The sequence below is a fragment of the Malassezia restricta genome, chromosome V (genome assembly GCF_003290485.1).
Source record: "Malassezia restricta chromosome V, complete sequence".
Lineage (NCBI taxonomy): Eukaryota > Fungi > Basidiomycota > Malasseziomycetes > Malasseziales > Malasseziaceae > Malassezia > Malassezia restricta.
Window position 1 is genome coordinate 573166 of NC_040197.1, and position 14305 is coordinate 587470.

A 14305-nucleotide genomic window follows, 5' to 3' on the forward strand; every position below is an offset into this window, starting at 1 on the left:
CTTCACGTGCATCACGACCGCGGGGACAGCAGTCCCTCTTCATCGCATACTCACGTAGACGGCCATTGGAACTAGATACACAAAATAGAGCTGCCCAGTCTGCACGGGCTTCTGGAGCATCGTCGCGGGGGTTCGTCCATCGTGATGTTCGTCATGGTGCCACGTGGTTTTACGCCGTGGCCACGCACGCCTGTGATCGGACGCGCAAATTTCTCCCATCCACACTCATGTCGCGTAGGTACGACTCCAGGACAACGACCTTCTCGCCAGAAGGTCGTCTGTACCAAGTCGAGTATGCGATGGAAGCCATTTCACACGCTGGTACTGTGCTGGGCATTCTGGCCCGGGATGGTGTCGTGTTGGCAGCTGAAAAGAAGGTGACAAGCAAGCTGCTGGAGCAGGACAAGAGCAGCGAGAAAATCTTTCAACTGAGTGAGAATGTGCTTGCCGGCGTGGCTGGTATGACAGCTGATGCAAACTCGCTTGTTAACTATGCACGCAATGCGGCGCAAAAGTACCTTCTCTCGTATGACGATAACATTCCCGTGGAACAACTCGTGCAGCGACTGTGTGACTTGAAGCAAGGCTACACACAGTTCGGTGGTTTGCGTCCATTTGGTGTGTCGCTCCTGTATGCAGGCTTTGATGCGCACCACGGATTCCAGCTGTACCAGTCTGATCCATCTGGCAATTACTCAGGCTGGAAGGCAACGTGCATTGGCATGAATAACGGCACGGCCACGAGTCTGCTCAAGCAGGAATACAAGGACGACATGGACGTCAAGCAGGCCCTGGGGCTTGCCGCGCGCGTTCTCAGCAAGACGATGGACACGACATCGATGGAAAGCGACAAGCTGGAATTTGCTGTGCTGAAGCGCCACGAGCGGACACAAGAGCCACAGCCCTATATCCTCGAACCCAGCGACATTGATCGCGTCCTGCAGCTTCATAATCTGGCCAAGGTGCCAGAGGACGCATCATCCATGGCCGTAGATGCATAGATACTATGAATACATGACTACCGATGCGCACTGGGTGGCCGAACGCCTGGTGGTGCCCTGCCACGTCGTGCCTGGGCCCGCATGATGGTGGCACGTCCGCGGGCGCTGCCGATACCGCGTCCCTTCATCGCGTTCGGGCCGACACGCTTAAACATCGGGGCCTGTTGCAGCATATCTGGGACGACCATGAATCGTACCATATTACCGCGAATATACACGCTATCCAGGTGCGTCTGCTTGCCATCGCGTGCGGTGACGGCGATATCCTTCATCGAGATATTGAAATTGTCTTCGGCATCGAATAGACGGCCGCGGTAAGTGACGCCGCCCTTGAGCTCAATCGTAATCGTGTGCCCTACGGCCTCGTGCAGCAGCTTGACAGGAATGCCGACCGTGCCCATGGCTGCTGGTCTGGCCGAGCGTCGCAGCCTCAGCGTGCGAGAAGGAGATGACGTCACGTGATATGAAAGGAAGATTCGTCGCGCGCGTGTAAACATGTCGGGCTAGTGGAGGTTTGGCCCAGCGGCCTGGCACGCGGGACAGCGCCAGGCGCCCTCTTTCCGCCATCGACGTACACACACTGTCCCAACGATCCGTGCGCGTGGATCGTGGTTGTTTGTGTATTTTTTAAAACTCCGTTTTTGAGTGATCATGCCGAAGAAGCCCACGCAAAAAGCAACGCCCACCACCACGAGGCGCACAAAGGCCAAGAAGGACCCTGCAGCCCCGAAGCGTCCGCTGAGTGCCTACATGTTCTTCAGCCAAGACTGGCGTGAGCGCGTCAAGGCCGAGAACCCAGACGCAGGTTTCGGAGATGTGGGTCGTTTGCTTGGAACAAAGTGGAAGGAAATGAGCGAAGACGAAAAGAAGCCCTACATTGAGATGGCCAACAAGGACAAGGAGCGTGCCGAGACGGAAAAGGCCGCGTATGCCAACAAGGCTTAATCTGTACTCACACCTCATGTCCCCTCGCTTTGCGCATGGTCTTGCCGCGCATGTAGTTGACTGTGTACACGCACGGCACAGCACGCCCTGTACTTTGATCCTAATGCAACTTTTTTACACTATCGCGCAATGCTGTACTTTATGCGTAGATTATGCAAATACACTTTGAAGCACATCCATACTTTTTTCGTACACGGTGAACACAATGCCGCCACTGAGCATCAGACGCGCTAAGCGTGGCGTGGCGCCGCGCCAGAATGCAAGAACGCCTTCGTGGCGCAGCACTTTGGCCATGCAGTCGAATGTGCCTTTGTATTGCTCGCGGCCATGCAGGGTCTGTAGGCGCGTCTTGACGACGTCGAGAGGCATGGTTGCATACACTGTCACAATGCCGGCGATCGCGCCAATACCAAATGTGACACCACTTGGCAGTGGCTGACCGGGACGTGACGAGCCCTGCACAAAGTTGCGCAGCGTAGAGTATGTGCCGAAGCGCACCGCACTGTTCGCTCCCTGACGCAGCATCACTGGCACCAGGCCTCGGTAGATGCCGAGAATGCCCTCGTCACGCACAATGGCGATCGAACCGCGCACAAGGCTCTGTGGGTACCTGGGTGTCTCGCTCTTGGCATCGTCAATCAGCTTGGTCTTGATCGTTTCCGAGGGCGTAACGGCAAAAATCGCCTCCATCATACCAGCACCGAGACCAGCGAGCAAACTGCGGGGCGCTGTTAGCTTGCCATGCTCATCCTTGAGCATGGACTTGAAATGATCATACGAAAGAAAACGCACGCCCGCTTTGAGTGCGTTACCCGCCACAAGCGCACCGCATCCACTATACAGACCACGTACACCGTACTCCGCAATAGTGTCGCGCGCAATAACAATCGGATTCGGCGGCTTGGCCCCAGCCTTGGTTGTGAACTGTGACACGGTCTTGGTATATTCGATCGGGTACGTCGCAAAGCCTTCAATGGCTCCCGCAAATGTGCCCGATCCGAGTGAAAAGAGTGGATGTACCTTGGGTGGTGCCGCTCTGTCCTGCCGCGCCGCTGCCATGAATCGAGTCGTGGGGACAGTCCCAACGACGTCGAGCGACGCGAGCGCTTGACATACACACCTCCATTACGAACCAGGTCGCTACTCAGCTACCATGTGATGTGTACGAAGCACTTTTTGCGCCATATCGACGGTTTCCTGCGTCGAGCGTGCATGCAAGTTGGTCTTATTTTGCAGTGCGCGCCGCTCAGGACGTCGTGTGCGCTGCGTGATAAGGTCCCAGTACGCCGATCCCTTGGTGCCGCGCTTGAGCATACTCAGCTCCTGGTCCTTGGCTGCGAGCGCGAGAGAAAAGTGGTGCGTCTCTTGCGACAGGCGGTCGCACTGCTTTCGCAGTTGTACAGTCTGAAGATCGCGGTGCGCCACGTCATGTTCGAGCGTGCGTACACGCTGCTGCCATGTCCCCATGTCGGCCTTGAGTCCCGCTTCCATCTCGTCACGCTCTCTCTGGCAGCGATCAAGTTCAGCATACAATGCGTTGCATCGCGCTTCAGCTTGCTTGCCTTTCGTCTGCAGCACATGGTACTCAGATGAACGCTGCTCCTCTGCCCGAGCTACATGTCGCTCAAGTTCAGCAATGCGTTCGTGAGCCTGCTCCAGGTCTGCGTCGAGTGTCGGCCGTGTTTCGGCTTCGGTGAGGCGCGCCTGGACTTCTCGCAAAGCTTCTGCTGCCTCTTGCCGCGCGACCAGCACACGCACATCGGCATCTCGACGACACGCCTCGCGTGTCGCTTCAATGGCCCTCTGGACCTCGTCTTGGACATTGTTACCTGGTTCGGCACGCCGAATCTCTAAATCGCGTCGTTCATTTTCCAATTGCTTTCGCTCAGCATCAAGTTCCTGGCGCAGGGCATCGACGTCGAAAGGGGACCGGGGTGACGGTGAGGGTGGCGATGACGGTGGCAGCCTGTGCATGGTCTCGAGACGTGCCTCTAGGCGCTCAGTGAGAGCATGCAATGTCTCCCATGCGGCGCTACCATCTTTCTCGTCGTTTGGTTGCACGAATGCCTGAATGTGACTCTCAAACACGTGAATACGGTCGTGCGCTTGCTGCAACTGGGCACGGAGCATCTGCACCAGGCGATGCGTCCGTGCTAGGCGATGCTGCAAAAAGATCGTGCGCTCTGTGTGGGTGCGATCCAGTGCTGCGATCATATCAAATAGTTCGCGCGTATCAATCGTACCAAGTGTTTCGATCGAAAAGAGTTTGGACGAGAGCTCTTGTGCGGCGAACGGCACGAGGGGGCCCGTATCGACATCATCTAATGCCTCCTTGTCGGAAAGGTAGCTGAATTCGTACATGCCCGGCCATTGTGATGGACTGTGGGGCGATCGAGCACTTCGTGGCGTGGCCCAGGAACTGGAACCGTAGCTCGTGTCTGTATGCGAAATAGATGATGCCAGAGGATTGGTCTCCTCCGATACTTCATCAGCAGGTAGGGCTTCTGGAGATTCGGCGTCTTTGGACGCTTCGGCAGCCGGCATCGCTACTGTCTCAGACGGAGGAGACGTCGGGTCGGGGTGTGCTTCCGAGGTTTCGGCAGACGTATTTGGCGCCGCAGACGGGAGACGGCGGGAGGGACGAATGGTCGGTGACGAGAGGGGGGACGTAGAAGGAGGTGCCTCGGGCGATGGCGGCGATGGCGGCGAGTCCTCAACGTCTTGGGGTTTGAGCGGTTTCACTGTGTTAGGCGCCTCTGAGTCGGGCGGATGCCGAAAGGGCGTCTTGGGATCATCTTGCAAGTCCAGTCCAGCTAGTGCGCCGTCGACTTCTCGACGCAAGAAACTCTCGGTAAAGCTCATATCGAGCGAGTCGCCACCCAGCGTCGTATCTGCGGGTGGACGAGCATCGCTCTCATCGGTGCGACTGCTCACCGATGCCGTCAAGAGGCTTTCTTCTCCGTCCTCATACGAACGCATACCGAAACGGACGCTGCTGCCCGTTCCCGGCGTATGTGGTGAGCGCAGGATGCCCAGATGCTTAGGCCGCGGTGTGTATAAGCCGCCAGCCTCCATGGTGGAGCGAGGAGAACATGTCGCTCACCTGCTCATGACACGTTATGCACGCTGCACGTCGCGTTATCGGAGCCTGTCTGTCTGGCATGATTCCTACTTCCAGTGTCTATGAACGCGTCTCACGGCCATCCAAGGCAGCTTCTACGGTGTAGGATCCAGCAACACGCACAAACGACGCGTCCTACGCGTCCTCGGTTGTATCACGTGACAAAGACTGGATGCGTGAGGGGTCGAGCCTTTTTTTTTGTTTCCTGCTCGGCATCGTCGTAGTCCGCAGCATGTCCCGCCTGATTGTCAAGGGACTGCCGACGTACTTGACGGATGCGCGACTGCGTGAACATTTTGCGCAGAAAGGCACCGTGACTGATGTCAAGCTCATGCGGCGTCCAGATGGTACGTCGCGGCGGTTTGGCTTCGTGGGTTTTCGAACGGAGGCCGAAGCGGAGGCAGCGCGTGCGTACTTTGACCGCACGTATATGGATACGTCGCGCATTTCTGTGGCTATGGCCAAACAGATTGGTGATGAGGAACTGGAGGCGAAGAAAAAGGCTGGGAAGCCCGATACCCCTGTAGCGCCTCCGAAAGATACCAAGAAGCAGCCCAAGGAAAACAAGGGCGCTTCGTTTGAAGAGTTCATGTCGGTCATGGCGCCCAAACTGAAGCGCAAGTCGTGGATGAACAATGAGGACCTTGGTGCACAAGCGCCCAAGGAGCCAGATGCGGTCCCTGAGCCGAAGAAGAAGCGGAAGCAGGAGCAGGCGGTGCAGGCACCGACGGACGGTGCAGCCGCCGATGAGGCCCTCTCGGATCTCGAGTACATGCGTCGGCGCATGCGACACAAGGTGGCGGGTGATGAGCCGAAGGCATTTGAGCAGAGTGATGAGGAAAGCGAGAGTGACGACGAGGACGCGGAAGAGGCACCGGCCGCCGAGGAAGAAGCTGCCGCGCGTCGTCGCGCGCAATTGGAGGAGAAGCAACGCAAGGATGAGGAGAATGTGGATACGATCATGGAGTCAGGGCGCCTTTTTGTGCGCAACCTGCCTTTTTCCGCCACCGAGGACGAGTTGGCTGCGATGTTCGAGTCGTATGGATCTGTGGAGCAGGTACGTATCTTACCGATCAGGCAGCAGGTACGGGATGACCGAAAGTATAGGGACAACCGAGGTACCGTGCGGATGTCATACTGGGAATTAAAGATAGTAGATGTGGCTGATACCTGCTGCCCGCTCGTGCGCGAAGAACGCTGCTAACGACAGGTGCACATTCCCGTGGATGCTCAGACCAAGACGTCCAAGGGCCTGGCGTTTGTCAAGTTTGCCGATCCTGCGCATGCGCTGCTCGCGTATCGTGGCCGCGATGGGGCTATTTTCCAGGGCCGCCTGCTGCATGTGCTGCCGGCTGTGGACTTGGCGCCTAAGCCCTTGGCGTCTTCTACGCTCAAGCAAAAGCGGTGGGAGGCGAAAAAGGCGATGGCCGGCAAGGACTTCCAGTGGGGTATGCTGTACATGAACAGTGATGCGGTGGCGTCGTCGATTTCGGATCGCTTCGACGTGCCCAAGTCTGTGTTGCTCGGCACGGACGACGACGGAACGGGCGCGAGTCCCGCGGTGCGACTGGCGCTCGCTGAGACGCGCATCATACAAGAAACGAAGCAGTTCTTTGCGGATCACGGCATGCATCTCGATGCGCTCGAGCGTGTCAAGACGCGCACCGACGATACGATTTTGGTGAAAAATATACCCTACGGCACGGGCGCCGACGAGATCCGTGCGCTGTTTGCTCGCTACGGCGACGTGGCCCGTGTCCTGATCCCGCCGTCGAATACGATTGCCGTCGTCGAGATGCCGGTGGTGAACGAGGCACGCGCCGCGTTCCGTGCGCTTGCGTACAAGCGCTTCAAGGATGCGGTGCTGTACTTGGAAAAGGCGCCCACGGGCTTTTTGCCGCCGCGCGACGCGTCTCAGCCCGAGACGGTGTCTGGCGTGCAGGGCAAGCAGGCGCCGGACTCGAGTCGTGCGCTACTCGAGACGAACGAGGCGGCGGCCGATGGCACACTCTACATCAAGAACCTGAGCTTTGCTACGACGAGCGAGCGCTTGGCCGATGCGTTCCGAGCGCTCGATGGCTTTGTGTTTGCACGCGTCCAGACCAAGCCGGATCCCAAGCAGCCGGGTCATCGACTGAGTATGGGCTATGGCTTTGTGGGCTTCACGCGTGCGGAGCATGCCCAGCGGGCCCAAGAGGTGATGCAGGCGCATGTGCTCGACGGGCATACGCTGGCCGTGTCGCTCGCGCGTCGTGGCCACGACGAGGCACCGATCCCGCGTGCGCCATCAGCCAAGATGCTGGTCAAAAACATGCCCTTCGAGGCGACAAAGAAAGACATTCGCGAGCTCTTTGGTGCGCATGGCGTCCTCAAAAGCGTGCGTGTGCCCAAGCAGGTGCACGGGCGGACGCGCGGCTTTGCGTTTGTCGAGTTTGTGTCGCGCCGTGAGGCGGAGAATGCTATGGCCGCGCTGCGCCACACGCACTTGCTAGGCCGTCACCTGGTGCTGGAGTGGGCCGGGGACGCTGACGGCACGGCCGGTGTTGAGGAGCTGCGTGCCAAGACACGTGGCGCGTTCGTCGGCGAGGCAGACAAGCACCGCGCGCTTGGCCAGCGTGCCAAGATCCGCATGGGCACAGAGCAGGTAGCCGAGGCGGCGGCCCGGGAGCGGGCGGAGCAGAGCGACGACTAGTGTGTAGGATAAGGGGTATCATCCGCGTGCTGCTGCATCGCGTGCTGTAGGCTGGTCTCCAGCTCGGGGAAGGCCTGTGACAAGGCAGGCGCAAGTTGGTCGCGAAACGCCTGGGTCAGTAGGGTGGGTGTACGTACTTTGATCGACAAGTACTGTCCTAGGGAGTACTGGTTCTCACTCGCGAGTCGGTTCATAAACGACCGCGTGTGGCTGTCCGGATTGCGACCGGCGTCGACGAGATCCACCACTTCCTGCGGAATGTGATCGTGAATGTGTCCACGCATCACATCCACGTCCGCCAGGCTGCGTACGACGTCATTGACCATCTCGCCCACAGACTGGGCCTGCTGGTCCAGCGCGACGTGCGAGGCGAGGCGGTACAGTGCATCTGTCACGGCGTGCGTGCGCACATCCAAGTCGCGGCGCACAATCTCCTCGACGCTTCTGGGCGCCTGCACCTCCGCCGAATGCGCCATATCTGCCCTAGGCGGCGAGAGCGACGCACTCGTCGGCGTCGGCGGTCGGCGTCCCTCGTCCATGGAGGTGGGTGGAGAAAAAGGTCGCACTACGGCGTCTACGGCCAATCATCCTCCGAGTCGCCCAAATCGCCTTCGGCAATCTCCTTGACGAGCTCACGTTCACGCGCATGCGCGGCACTTGCCGAGTCAAGCTCGGCACGGTGGTGATCAAGCGAGTAGCGCATAGCCTTGACACTATCATTGTGCAGTTGCAGACAAAAGTCGATGCGCTGGACAAGCTGTGCTTGTGGCTCGTTGGTCGCGTACAGATCCACGGCCTCATTCGAGATCATAATGGCATTTTCGTGGTCGACGCGCGCGTCAATGACGCCGTCGCGAATGGCCTTCACAATCACATACTCGGCATCCTCTTCAGACTCGAGGTGCACCTTGCGCGTAATGTCGGCTAGCGAAATGCGTGCGTAGGCCAGCGAAATGCGGCGAATACCCGTTTTGATCACATTGTGGCGAAGGCGCAAGATCAGCGAGTACGTCTTATCTTGCAGGAACAGCGCCTGGTGCTTTTGCAACGTGGCCTGGAAGAGAGCCAAGTCTCCGGCACGCACGGCCTGCACAATCGGCAGGTACGACGCCAGCGCACGCCGCAGAAGCGGCAGGCGGAATATGCCGCGCTCAGGCAGGTCGCCCATCAGCAGCTCAACGATGATCAGCAGCTTGTACGCCGTCTGGTGGAAACCAGCTGCCACCGGCTTGGTCGATGCATCACGCTTCATCACCAGTCCGTGCTGGGGCGCACGGCGAATGGCCTGTTGCAGGTGCGCATGCGCATCCGAATAGTTGAGCTCGACAGCGCGGATACGGCCAACATAGTAGTCGTAGCGCGCCACCTGCGGATTGGAGGCCTTGGCACGCGGAAAAGGCGCGCGTGCGACGAGTTTGGCGGCCTGGTCATACAGGTTGTCTTCGACCATGTACATACGCAGCAGGGCATTTTGAACCGTAGCATTCGTCTCCGAGTCGTGCCGTAGCGAAGCCGTGCGCTGCAGCGCCAGAAGTCGATCACGTAGCGACGATAGCTTGTCGTCCTTGTTGAGCTCATAGCACCGCGTCAAAAAATACACGAGCTTGGCGCCGAGAATGTCAAGCGAGCGCCTATTTTGCTGGACCACATCATCCACAGCCTTGCTGCACAGCGACGTGGCCTGAGCAAGAGAAGATGGCTGACTGAGCAGATACACCACAACAAGCAGGCGCACATACGCCAGTACCTCGGGAAACGCCTCGTCGGCAGCAGGCGCGGTAGACGCATCTTCGTCCATCGCCTCGGGCTGAGTTTCCTCGGCAGCCGACTCAGGCTTGTATGGTGGTGGCAAATGCACAAGCAGCTCCTCACGGTGCGCACCCTTGAACGTCTCATTCACTAGCAGAGCCAGCACATCAGCCCATGCTTGCGCGTGTCGACGCATGTATGGAAGAGAGCGGACCACGCGCGCCGTATACCGCTGCTCAACATGAGCGACGCTGCGCTGAAGAAGCTGCGTATTGTGACGCAGGATTGCGAGGTACTGCGCCTTATCATGCACGGGCGCAGCCACCTCGTCGGCCTTGGTCTCGGGTGCCATGGCGTTCTAAGAAAAACCCAGCGGCCGCGCGTTCGATCACATCGTGAGTAGGTTGTATGACTAAACATGACGGACTATCAACTGCAGCCACCAGCGGTATCGATGAGGCATCCGAGCTTTTCACGCAGCGTCAGATGCAGAGCGGTGATCGTAACAATGTCGCGGAGTTCCTCGCGTGAAAATCCATTCCTGTCAGAACCGATAGGAAGGCAACGTAGGCCCGGCAGCGGCGAGGGCAGCAAGAGCTCACAGGCGATGAGGGGATGGTGAGGAGCGGGGATGAGCTGACCAATCGGAATGCGTGCGTCGCCATTCAGCACCAAATAGCACGTCCACGAGAAGCTCGCAAGGTCAGATTCTCCAGGAATCGACAAGTGCTGCTGCGAGTGCGTAGACGCAGGCAGCGCGGCCATTTGGTGCGGCACGCCAAGATCCGTCGCAGCGATCTCGGCCGTCCCCTTCATGACGTGATCGGACCGCGGGAGAAGCGCCGGTGACGTGCTGGGAGACGAATGCACACTTCGATCAGGCGATGGGTATGACTCGAGTGGGCCGTGGATAGCGGGATCATAGATATTGTGCTCGTTGTCAGCACCACCATTCCAGTCGCGCACCCATTCAAACCAGACGGAGATGTCATCCTCGTGCGATGGATGGCGCGTCTTCACGTTGTGGCGGCGGTAGTAGCTAAACTGCCGCCAGATCCGCTCGAAGATCACGTCAGCTACCGTGACCTTGAAAGACTGCGCTTCGTCCTTGCCGTCATAGATGCCCCGCAGCACTGGATGCTCGGCATGCGGAAGTCGCTCCTCATCAGTGACGCGCCTTGCGTACTCCTTAATACCCCACACATACGACGTAGTAATCTTTCCGTTCGCAGAACCCGCTCCAGGTGTGGCCTGTGGATTTTGCACAGCGACCATCGCACGCAGCATACCTTGATATGTCTCGTCCGAGTTGATACGCTTGAGCTTGGGCATGTTCCGCAGATAGGGCGACAGCCGTGTCGTTTTGGGAGGACTGCGGCTCTTGGACTGAAACTTCTTATGAAAGCGGCGCAGTTGGCGCTTAAACCGACTTTCACGATGCTGCTCCGTCACAGTAGGGGCACCCTGCTCCATACTTTCGAGAGATTTGGTATAATTCGACTCTTCGTCCGAATCTTGGAGACCCACAAATGTATGGTGCTCGTGGATAAAGCCAATTTCGAAGGAATGAAGCGTGCCAAATCCATCGAGTTCAATGCCTTTTTTCGAGAATTTGGCCATGACCTGGTCTGTGCCTGCATCCAGCACAAGCTTTGGACGAATATGGTGGTAATCAAGGTTGTACATAGGAATCATACGACGTCCGAGCGATTGTTCATTCGAATCAGACCGGCCTGATTGTGTGCTTAGGAATGATTGAAAGGACGGACGCCGACTAAGGCCCTGCTGCGTATGGTCATCCTTGGTGGCCGCGTGATGACCGGCCGAAGACGTGGTCGTACTACGTCCTCGGTTTTTGGGGCGCACTAACTGCACCTGCAGGTCGTATGGGTGAGAGCTTTTGCGCTTCAAGTTGGCATGAACAATCAGAAATACTTCTGACTGCACGCTTGTATCTGTGAATGAATCTTCCTCCTCTTCTTCTTTATGATCGTGTACAGATGCAGCATGAGCTCCATGCTCCATATTGGTGTCATGCTCGTGAGCATCTTCCGACACCAGTGATTTGCGCGAGCTCACGTCGTCTAACGGAATGCCCCCCGGCATGCGGTTGGATGGTTCGCTAAGGCTCATTTGAGCCAGCGTGTCCCGTAAAGGTGGGAGCTGGGACTTCATAAAGCTCAACATATTGTGAGAAAGTCACACTCGTAAGCGCAGGTATCAATATCAACCGGCCAAGTCGGTGGCAATGCTCGAGGTCAATCAGGCGGTCACGGGTGGCCTAGTGTGGCACAGTCCAACTTGGATTTTTTCGGCAATGGCCTGGCTGCTTATTTCGAGCGAATCAGGTGTCTGTGGAGAGCTCAGAAATTTGCCCTCATAGAATGCCAAGCATTTTTCTTTAGGCGTGAAAGAAAAAAGTCCATGCACATCTGCGTTAAATCCGCGGAGGCGGAGCTAGGCAAGTATCCGGCATCGGACATGCGGCTTTGCATACAAGCTGTGATGCTATCTATAGTGCGAAGGTATATACAATAGGCCCGCGTTAGGCCCTGCCCGATCCGGTCGGGTAAGACATGCCAGCAACACCAATGCCCCTAGGCCCGAATTTCTTCACCGCATAAGTATGAGAGACGTACCTTGGAATAGCACATGTGACACCAGGTATTTATGCATCCCTGATCCCACAGGTCCATGGGACCTTCTTCCACTCGATTCGTATCCAGCGTAGCGCGGCAGCCCTCGCATCGTAAGCACGCGCGGTGCCATTTACGACCTACCGCCAGCCTTTGTTCCGCAAAGTCTGGGTTAGTCATGCGCACGTACAAACTGGTGTGTGGCAACGTGCACAAGCAGGCGTGCCAGCCGTGGAGGCTGGCGTCGGAAAGATGGAAGAGCCACTCTGCCCACTCACCGACGCCGGAACGGTGAGCGGCTCCTGAGAGCCTGAAGGTGCCATAGGAAGGGGTCTGCGTCCATGTAAGTCTGTATCGGACACGGCTTTGAAGGATCTTGACTTCGTGGAGGGGTCATGCTGTGGCTTTACAGGCACAGCCGTGCCGAAACTGTCTTTGCCCTGACCAAGATGCGTGCGATGGCAATTGCTGCAGTAGGGTTCGCCGTCATGCTCCAGCAGCGACACGCTGTCCAAGCGACGCTGGCACACGACGCATTTGAGACAGTGGCGGTGGTACATTTTCGACAGCGGGCCAATGACTTGCTCAGCTGCATACACACGATCGTTGCACCGCGGACATCGCGATGCAGCACCAAACAAGGGTGGCATACGCGAAGGAGGTTGGGTCAGCACTGCCACCGACCAGCCCACACGTCTCTCGCGCCGAGGCGCTGCAGGCCTCGTCCCTTGTCGTGTTACCACGTGCATGGCACGTGGTAAGCACGTGGCGGGAGCGACGGCCTGCGCCGCCCCTGTCCTGGCACCCGACACGCACCATGATCCCAGCGCCGGTATCGCAAGGGCATGGCGTAAGGGTGACGGTGCCAGCGTCAGCGCTAGATACGGCACCGCGTGAGGCTTCTTCGATATCATATGCCGCGCTCATGGGTACGCCGGCGCGGATTGAACCGAGCATTGCTCCGATTCAGTCTGCCGAATCGATTCGTGCGTGGGTCCGCGACGTCATATACAAGCCGAACCCAGAACGCACATACCGCATCCGCGAGCCGCCTGCAGACCGGCCGGTTCGTATCTATGCAGATGGCGTATACGATCTTTTTCACTACGCACACGCACTGCAACTCCGGCAAGCCAAACTTTCCTTCCCTAATGTCCATCTCATTGTCGGTGTGGTGTCGTCGAGTTTGTGTGAGCAGCACAAAAACCGGCCTCTGCTTGAGTCGGCAGAGCGGTACGAGGCCGTGCGCAACTGCCGCTGGGTCGATGAAGTCGTCGAAGATGCGCCGTGGGTCATTGACGAAGCCTTTATGAACAAGCTGCAGATTGACTATGTGGCCCATGATGAGTTGCCCTATGCCATGGCCACGAACGACGACGTATACGACTGGATCAAGAAGAATGGCCAATTCCTTCCGACACGTCGCACCGAGGGTGTCAGTACGAGCGACCTAGTCGCACGCATTGTATCTTTGTATCGTGGTGGCGAGCTGGATGCCAAGTTGACCAAGATGGGCGAGGAAGCGCTGACCACCTCGAGCCCCATGTAGGCCATAGGCGGCATGGTTGCGTGCATGCATAACGCGTCACGTGAACAGTTTCACGTGTGCGGGTCGGAGGTCGTAGGGGCAGGGGAAGGCCGTGGTGGCATTGGCTAGCAACGATGACGACGATTCCAGCTCGGCTGGCCAAGGCGGCACAGGTGTCGCACTCGTTGGCGCACGCCCAGAGCCGTGCGCGCTCGCTGTATCGCAGCTTCTACCGTTCGGTAAGTGTGCATAGAGGAGGCTGACGCGTGTCTAGGTGCCGGAGATTTGTGCTCTGTACCCGCTAGATGTGCCGCCCGCTCTGTTGCGTGCCAAGATCCGCACCAAGTTTGAGCGCTATCGCCATGTGACGGATGTGGCCGTGCTCGACATTCTTCTGCACAAGGGCCACACAGAATACCAAGAGACGATGAACGCTTGGAAGCAGGCGCCCCATGTCATGCAGTGGTTCCGTGAGGAAGAGGCACCGGGTACGTATGGCCCACTAACCATGCAGCCAAACCCGAGACGTTCCTGGGCAAGTTTTATGCTACGCGTGATGAGGGTCGTGGTCCCACGCACGAGGGTCTCTAGCTATGTAGGCAATACATGTTGGCTTGAGTAAAGTACAGGGGC

The 14305-nt window shown here is 58.0% G+C and overlaps 12 protein-coding genes across 12 annotated transcripts; 5 read left to right on the forward strand and 7 right to left on the reverse strand.

The window, feature by feature from the left end:
* Positions 1-227: 227 nt before the first annotated feature.
* On the forward strand, positions 228-1001 carry MRET_3159 (20S proteasome subunit alpha 3; the record flags this gene model as incomplete). Its single annotated transcript, XM_027629786.1, has 1 exon — positions 228-1001. One exon carries the CDS (start codon positions 228-230, stop codon positions 999-1001), a length of 774 nt encoding a protein of 257 aa, XP_027485692.1.
* Positions 1002-1018: 17 nt separating this feature from the next.
* MRET_3160 (small nuclear ribonucleoprotein D3) lies at positions 1019-1402 on the reverse strand (the record flags this gene model as incomplete). Its single annotated transcript, XM_027629787.1, has 1 exon — positions 1019-1402. The coding sequence occupies one exon, from the start codon at positions 1400-1402 to the stop codon at positions 1019-1021; it is 384 nt and encodes a 127-aa protein (XP_027485723.1).
* Positions 1403-1652: 250 nt separating this feature from the next.
* MRET_3161 (high-mobility group non-histone chromatin protein) lies at positions 1653-1946 on the forward strand (the record flags this gene model as incomplete). The annotated part of the gene is made up of 1 exon (XM_027629788.1): positions 1653-1946. The coding sequence occupies one exon, from the start codon at positions 1653-1655 to the stop codon at positions 1944-1946; it is 294 nt and encodes a 97-aa protein (XP_027485722.1).
* A 150-nt stretch (positions 1947-2096) lies between these two features.
* Positions 2097-3005, reverse strand: MRET_3162 (solute carrier family 25 (mitochondrial citrate transporter), member 1; the record flags this gene model as incomplete). The annotated part of the gene is made up of 1 exon (XM_027629789.1): positions 2097-3005. One exon carries the CDS (start codon positions 3003-3005, stop codon positions 2097-2099), a length of 909 nt encoding a protein of 302 aa, XP_027485721.1.
* Positions 3006-3086: 81 nt separating this feature from the next.
* On the reverse strand, positions 3087-5021 carry MRET_3163 (chloride channel; the record flags this gene model as incomplete). The annotated part of the gene is made up of 1 exon (XM_027629790.1): positions 3087-5021. The coding sequence occupies one exon, from the start codon at positions 5019-5021 to the stop codon at positions 3087-3089; it is 1935 nt and encodes a 644-aa protein (XP_027485720.1).
* Positions 5022-5299: 278 nt separating this feature from the next.
* Positions 5300-7759, forward strand: MRET_3164 (multiple RNA-binding domain protein 1; the record flags this gene model as incomplete). Its single annotated transcript, XM_027629791.1, has 2 exons — positions 5300-6124; positions 6278-7759. The coding sequence occupies 2 exons, from the start codon at positions 5300-5302 to the stop codon at positions 7757-7759; spliced, it is 2307 nt and encodes a 768-aa protein (XP_027485727.1).
* On the reverse strand, positions 7756-8298 carry MRET_3165 (mediator of RNA polymerase II transcription subunit 10; the record flags this gene model as incomplete). Its single annotated transcript, XM_027629792.1, has 2 exons — positions 7756-7869; positions 7897-8298. 2 exons carry the CDS (start codon positions 8296-8298, stop codon positions 7756-7758), a joined length of 516 nt encoding a protein of 171 aa, XP_027485726.1.
* Positions 8299-8333: 35 nt separating this feature from the next.
* MRET_3166 (26S proteasome regulatory subunit N3) lies at positions 8334-9860 on the reverse strand (the record flags this gene model as incomplete). Its single annotated transcript, XM_027629793.1, has 1 exon — positions 8334-9860. One exon carries the CDS (start codon positions 9858-9860, stop codon positions 8334-8336), a length of 1527 nt encoding a protein of 508 aa, XP_027485725.1.
* Positions 9861-9937: 77 nt separating this feature from the next.
* On the reverse strand, positions 9938-11695 carry MRET_3167 (uncharacterized protein; the record flags this gene model as incomplete). Its single annotated transcript, XM_027629794.1, has 1 exon — positions 9938-11695. The coding sequence occupies one exon, from the start codon at positions 11693-11695 to the stop codon at positions 9938-9940; it is 1758 nt and encodes a 585-aa protein (XP_027485724.1).
* Positions 11696-12053: 358 nt separating this feature from the next.
* Positions 12054-12704, reverse strand: MRET_3168 (cysteine and glycine-rich protein; the record flags this gene model as incomplete). Its single annotated transcript, XM_027629795.1, has 3 exons — positions 12054-12119; positions 12148-12311; positions 12335-12704. 3 exons carry the CDS (start codon positions 12702-12704, stop codon positions 12054-12056), a joined length of 600 nt encoding a protein of 199 aa, XP_027485719.1.
* Positions 12705-12961: 257 nt separating this feature from the next.
* On the forward strand, positions 12962-13693 carry MRET_3169 (choline-phosphate cytidylyltransferase; the record flags this gene model as incomplete). The annotated part of the gene is made up of 1 exon (XM_027629796.1): positions 12962-13693. One exon carries the CDS (start codon positions 12962-12964, stop codon positions 13691-13693), a length of 732 nt encoding a protein of 243 aa, XP_027485718.1.
* Positions 13694-13806: 113 nt separating this feature from the next.
* MRET_3170 (NADH dehydrogenase (ubiquinone) 1 alpha subcomplex subunit 6) lies at positions 13807-14263 on the forward strand (the record flags this gene model as incomplete). Its single annotated transcript, XM_027629797.1, has 3 exons — positions 13807-13911; positions 13947-14160; positions 14187-14263. 3 exons carry the CDS (start codon positions 13807-13809, stop codon positions 14261-14263), a joined length of 396 nt encoding a protein of 131 aa, XP_027485754.1.
* Between the last annotated feature and the right edge of the window lie 42 nt (positions 14264-14305).